Below are 6,938 nucleotides of genomic sequence, written 5' to 3' on the forward strand. Positions count from 1 at the left end.
TGGTGAGTTGCTGCTGTGCATCTTGTAGATTGTACACAGTGCTGCCACTGTGCAGTGGTGGTGGAGGGAATGTATGTTTAAAGTGGTGGATTGGATGTCAATCAAGTGGGCTGCTTTGTCAGGGATGATATCATGCTTCTCAAGTGTTGTCGGAGCTGCATTGATGCAGGCAAGTGAAGAATGTTCCATCATACTCCTGATTTGTGCCTTGTAGCTGGTAGACAGGCTTTGGTGAGTTACTCACTGCAGAATTCTGACCTGCTTTTGCAGCCACAGTATTTATATGGCTGGTCCAATTCAGTTTCTAATCAACCCCAGGATGTTGATAGTGGGGATTCAGCAATGGTAATGCCATTGAATGTCAAGGCGAGATGGTCATTGCCCAGCACTTGTGTGGCAGAAATGTTACTTGCCACTTATCAGGCCAAGCCTGAATGTTGACCACCAGGTCTTGCTGCATTTGGACATGGACGGCTTCAGTATCTGAGGAGTTGCGAATGGTGCTGCACATTGTGCAATCATCTGCAAACATTCCCACTTCCGACCTTATAATGGACAGAAGGTCATTGATGAAGCAGCTGAAGATGATTGGGCCTAGGGAACTACCCTGAGGAACTCCTGCAGTGATATCCTAGAGCTGAGATGATTGACCTCCAACAACCTAAACCATCTCCCTTTGTGCTAGATATGACTCCAGCCAGTGGAGAGTTTTCCCCCGACTCCCATTGACTCCAGTTTTTTTTTATATTCATTCACAGGATGTGGGCTTCTCTAGCTGGGCCAGTATTTATTGCCCATCCCTAGTTGCCCTTGAGAAGATCGTAGTGAACTGCATTCTTGAACCGCTGCAGTCCATTTTCTAGGGTTCCTTGATGCCACACTTGGCCACATGCTTGATGTCAAGGACAGTCACTCTCACCTCACCTCTGGAGTTCAGCTCTTTTGTCCATGTTTGGACCAAGCCTGTAATGAGATCAGGAGCTGAGTGGCCCTGGCAGAACCCAAACTGAGCGTCAGTGAGCTGGCAATTGTTGAGTAAGTGCTGCTTGATAACACTGTCGATGACACCTTCCAGCACTTTGCTGATGATTACGAGTAGACTGATGAGGTGGTAATTGGCCAGGTTAGATTTGTCCTGTTTTTGTGTACGGGGCATATCTGGGCAATTTTCCACATTGCCAGGTAATGCCAATGTTGTAGCTGTATTGAAACAGTTTGGTTTAACGGCATGGCTAGTTCTAGAGCACAAGTTTTCAGTAGTATTGCCAGAATATTGTCAAGGCATGTAGCCTTTGCAATATCCTGTGCCTTCAGCCGTTTCCTGATATCACATGGAGTGAATCAAATTGGCTGAAGACTTACATCCGTGATGCTGGGGATCACAGGAAGAGACCTAGATGGATCATTCACTTCTACCAATACTGTCATGGGCAGGTGCATCTGCAACCATGAGATTGGTGAGGACAAGGTCAAGTAAGTTTTTCCCCCTCGTTGGGTTCTTCACTGCCTGCCACAGATCCAGTCTAACAGCTATGCCCTTTAGGACTTGGCCAGCTCAGTCAGGGCGGACATTGAAGTCCCCCGCACAGAGTACATTCTGTGCCCTTGCCAAACTCAGTAGTTTCTTCCAAATGGTGTTTAACATGGAGCACTGATTCATCAACTGAGGGGGGGACAGTAGGTGGTAACCAGCAGGAGATTTCCTTGCCCACATTTGACCTGAAGCCATGAGACTTCATGGGGCCCAGAGCCGATGTTGAGGACTCCTACAACAATCCCCTCCTGACTGTATAACACTGTACCACCACTTCTGGAGGTGATTTGCCCTGTCAGTGGTCCCAGGGATGCTGCTCTTGGTGCCTGGGACATTGCCTGGAAGGTATGAAATGATAATGGGTTTAAAACCTGGCAGTTCATACGACAACTTTTAAAAATCGTTTAACAAAATTTAATGTACATTGCTTTCTGTCTACACTCTAAATGCCATGTTATTTTGTAGGGTGGAGTTTGTTACAGTGACACCAGAAGGATACCGCTACAGAGGTCATGTCTTCCCAACTGTGAATGGACTATTTAGATGGTTTAAAGATCATTTCCAGGATCCTGTGCCAGGTAAGACTACAGATGCCAGTGAAGATATCTGATGCATAGTGTGTGCATGTTTTTTAATGTACTGAAATTAAGTGGTAAGAAAAATGCAGATGTCGTTGACTTTTAATAATCTAAATCCACTCTCTTATAGGTTGGATGATATATATTTTACCACAAAATATACATTGATACATATGCTTTTTTATTATTGTGACAATAGTGTAAACGAGATTTTTATCCTTGTGCTGTATTGAAATGAGTACGATGACTGTTTTCAGGTATTACACCTTCAAGTACAAGCAGATCTAGCAGAACACCTGCCTCTATGGATGCAACACCAGCTAATATTAATTTGGCAGGTACGCATACGGAATTGCTTGCTTTTCCTGTATTAAAACTAGATGCCTTATATTCTTGATTGTAAAATACTATACTCCTGCAGTTTTATTGCTGTTGAATAAGGCTAGATAACAAGGAAATGAGTAATTTTCATCTAAATTTTCACTAAAGCAGACATTACAGTGAGATTTTTTTATTTGTGCAACTTTTACAGTTCTAAGTATGGCTTTCGGTGCCCTTAGCTTACTGCTTCACTTAACATTGTTGCTGTCACTATCATTCAAGCCCCTTGTATTTCCTAGTTAACAATTCAGTGGGGTTACTCAGTAGCTGGAAGGAGCATAACCAAAATAAATCTTTCTTTAGTGTTTTAATGTCTTATCTAATGTGGTTTTAATAAACCAGTGATGGAGATTCGGTCAGACGCCATTTCTTATCTTGTTAGTTGCCCATATTCTATGGTGAAGATCTGTGACTCACAAGATCATCTTGCTATCCTATTTAATATTTAGCTGATAAAGTCATTTCCTGGTGGACAACAGAATGAATTGGATATGAGTTTGGTTTTGTAGGCGTTTATAATCTTGCAGCCCTAGACCTCAAACTTAAACCCATAGAAAATAAAGTTAGGTATTAGGGTAATAAAATTGGGAATCCTGAATTTTTATGGTGTGGTTTGAATTGTTTTGACACATACATCTGAAAAGAAAGTGAATCTATTTTGTGGTATTTATTCAGTCTGCTGTAATATATCTTAGTTGCGTTGCCAGTAATTAATATTAAGAGCCGTACTATTATGTACAGAATCTGCCATAAATCTGGCAAGTTTTCAGAGTAGATAAAATAAACTTGTTACTTTTGTACTTCAGGTGTGCTAATGAAATGGAATTTTCTGTAAATCAGTATGTAACTGGTATCCAAAGCAATTAACAAAGCAATCATTTTCCTTCTGTTCTAGATCTTACGCGAGCAGTTAATGCTCTCCCACAGAACATGACGACACAAATGTTCAATGCCATAGCAGCTGTTACTGGACAGGGTCAGAATCCAAATGCTACGCCAGCACAGTGGGGATCCAGTCAGTATGGCTATGGAGGAAGCAGTGCCTATCACGTATGTTGCTGCCTTAAGATTTCTAATTCCAACTTTTTAAAACACTACTGTGTTGGTGCTCATTTCTAAATCTTTCAAGTACTAAATGTTTGATTCATGTCCCAAACACAAGCTTCCTAGACATGTCCATTGCCCAAAACACCCACCACACAAATGGGAAGCTTTCCTCTTCGCATAATCTGTGATGTATTGGAAATATTTGCAGAATAATTATCAGCCAAGCTCTCAACTATGCACAATGACAGGTGAAATAAACTGTTGTATCATTGCTACAAAGAATAGTAAGTGTGATGTTGAAAATGCAGCCCCCATCACTGCAATTTCTACTAGATACTATGCATACACACATGTACTTTGGAGATCTTGCATCTCTTGAGCTGGCCAGTAGCGTAGAGAAAAGCTTGCAGTTCACTGAAAGTACCCCTGAGTTTGCCTGAACTATCCCCCAGCTAGCAAAGTATCAACTTCACAGATGGCACAGTCACAAGCAAATCAGGAATAAGGTGGGCTGAGCTTGGGACAGTCAAATTGCATTTGGGTCATGAATCAAGGATGCTTGCCAGTAATTATCATCTCGACCAACAATAAGCTGCATCTGACTTTAACTACCTCCAAGACGCAGATCTACTCAAGTGAATCCCCATCTTTTTTTTTGTTCTGCTCTCATTCCATAACCTATGCAGTTACTCACTGGATTGTTTCATACTTTGTTATAATGCAATATTTTATCCATCCAAAAATACAAATGGCAACATCTTCAGTAATTGTGTTAATGTTTTCTGCAATTTAACTTTTCACCATCACTTTAAGGGACATAGATACCCTCAAAAGAAAAGCCTTAGGGGGTGTATAAGCTTGTATTTTTTTATTCTAGTGGTACTGAGTGTTGGAGTAACAGGTAACTTTTCATGGTTAAAACATAACAGGAACAGTGTAAACCTGATAATTTTCTAAACTAGCCACCTATTTTCTGCCTTTAATTGAACCTGATTTTGCAGCATTTATTGTTTTCCAGGTATTTGCAACTCCTGCACAGCAGCCAGTAGCAACACCATTGATGACTCCAAGCTACTCATACACAACACCCAGTCAGCAACCAATGACAACACCTCAGTACCATGGTAATGCTACACCGCAAGCTTCTGTCATACCACCATCTACAACCCGACAAAGGTCACAGCCAAAGTGAGTATTTTTGGAGTGTTGATTGACACTAAGTTAAGAGGGACAGTAAGTAGTGCAGATTGGAGCAGGAAGTTGCAAAGGGTCAAGGAGCAGTTAAAGTTAAGTAAGTGGGAAAAGCTATGGCATTAAATTCAGTGTGGGCAAGTGTGAGGTCATCATTTTAGACCTAAGAAAGATAATTCCAAGCATGTTCTAAATGATAAACTAAGAACTATAAAGTGGCAAAGAAATTTGGGCGTCCAAATACACTAATCATTAAAAGCTAGTAGACAAATTTTAAAAAGGCTGAGAGGATGTTCTCTTTATCTCAAGGGGGCTGGGATACAAAGAGGAGAAAGCTACGCTTCAGTTTTATAGACCATTCGTCAGACCCCATCTGAAGTGCTGTGGTTGGTTTTAGGCACTGCATCTCAGGAAGGATATATTATTGGTCATTGAAGGGATACAGTGCAGATTCACCAGATTGATACTGGAACTCAGAGCTTGTGTTCCTTTGATTATAATAGATTGAGGAGTGACCTGATCAAGCTATCCAAAATGTTATAAGGATTTGATAAGGTAGATAGGAAGATACCATTTCCTCTGGCAGAGAAATCAAGAACAAGAGCTAGAGTCATGGAGGAACAAAATCTGATTGTACTTTTTCCACAAAAAAAAGGTGGTAGAAATCTGGAACTCTCCACAAAAGGCTGTGGATATTTGATCAATGGGAGCTTTGAAGAATGAGGTGAATAGATGTTTGTTAGATAAGGATATCAGGGATATGAGTCAATACAGATAAATGAAGCTGAGGTAATCATCTGCCATGATCTAATTAAGTGGTTAAAAAATGCTGGAGGGGCTGAATGGCCTATTCCTGTTCTGAATGTTGCTATGTTTATATAGCTTGAAATAATGGTTTGAAATTGATATTTTACTTGTCAGCAATCCAACTGCAGAGCTTCATGCACCAAGTGCATACATCGGGAGCTTGTTTAATGAGATTGCACATTAAGGATGGAAACTCCTCAGGGAGGGTGGCCACTGGACTCCCACTGACATAGCAAACTATATACTTGGAGCGCTAAGATAAAAATGTGCCCATGGTCTACACTATTTACCTTCAAAGATTGGAATTGTCTTGCACATCAAAATGAGAAGTAAAACATTTCAATCAGCCATGAAACAGCCTTAAAATGGCAGCTAGTTATCAAAGGTGATGGCTGAAGCTCAGATAGAGAATCGATAAGGCACAGGTTTGCATGTCATCCACAGGCAGCAGCATCCTAATCTCAGGCATTCAGTCCAGGCTTGTGATTGAAAGACGTTGTAATTTTGAATGGTGTGCAACTTAAGCAAAATTTAACATTGCGAAAGAATGGATTCATGAGCATTAACACTGTTTCTCATCCTCTGACTTAGGACTTCAACTGCTCATACTGCAGTTGACTGGGGTAAAATAGCAGAACAGTGGCTGCAGGAAAAGGAACAGGAAAGACGAAAACAGAAAGCAAAGATGACTCCTCGGCCTTCACCGAGCCCTATGATTGAAGGGACCCCAATGTCCATCGCTGGTGACGCCACCCCATTGCTAGATGAAATGGATCGGTAGAGGACAAAATGAACAGCATTTGAACTTTAATCCCACCTTAGTTGGGTCTGCTATTTTCAGTGTTTCCCTACACCAAGCATCTACAAATTAGCTAGGGATTTTGTTTTCTAAGCTACGTATTGGCTATTTTCGGAATGTCTGTGACACTCAGTATTGCCCGTACAACAGGAAGTGTGATGCTTTCAGAAACCTAAGGGAAATCACTGGAATGCTGGAATGAATAGGCCAATGGCTTGTGTACTATGCCAAATGGCTGAACCAGTGAGTGCATATCCCTGCCCTACTGGGGTTTGCACTTGTGCAAAAAATGCCAGTTTACACACAGCCTAATTTTAATTTCTACAGAGCTCAAATTTCAGAACGTTTGTAGTAGTTAAGTAATGGATAACTCTAAAGCATACTGGTTATCACCTGCTTGACAAACACAAATGCTTCATATACTATAATGGTGTACATAAGTGGGTATATGCAAAATTGTTTTGTTTTTTTATGCTTGTGGTGAAACTTGACAACAACAAACCAATCACCAGCATGTTCTGGTGGGAAAAGATAGTTTAAATTGTACTTGATTTAATGAGATCTTTTTCCCTTTAAATAAAAGAGCATTTAGTTTTCATGA

The 6,938-nt window shown here is 40.9% G+C and overlaps 1 protein-coding gene across 1 annotated transcript in view; it reads left to right on the forward strand.

Moving 5' to 3' along the window:
• supt6h (SPT6 homolog, histone chaperone and transcription elongation factor) overlaps positions 1-6,938 on the forward strand; it is a 75,368-nt gene extending 68,430 nt beyond the window's left edge. Inside the window, exons 33-37 of the mRNA XM_078547954.1 lie at positions 2,000-2,112; positions 2,370-2,450; positions 3,389-3,543; positions 4,559-4,728; positions 6,130-6,938. Coding sequence (XP_078404080.1) covers positions 2,000-2,112; positions 2,370-2,450; positions 3,389-3,543; positions 4,559-4,728; positions 6,130-6,319 — 709 coding nt within the window. The 3' untranslated portion in view covers positions 6,320-6,938. The remainder of the gene's footprint in view (positions 1-1,999; positions 2,113-2,369; positions 2,451-3,388; positions 3,544-4,558; positions 4,729-6,129) is intronic.

This window comes from Cetorhinus maximus, chromosome 9 (genome assembly GCF_964194155.1).
Source record: "Cetorhinus maximus chromosome 9, sCetMax3.hap1.1, whole genome shotgun sequence".
Taxonomy (NCBI): domain Eukaryota; kingdom Metazoa; phylum Chordata; class Chondrichthyes; order Lamniformes; family Cetorhinidae; genus Cetorhinus; species Cetorhinus maximus.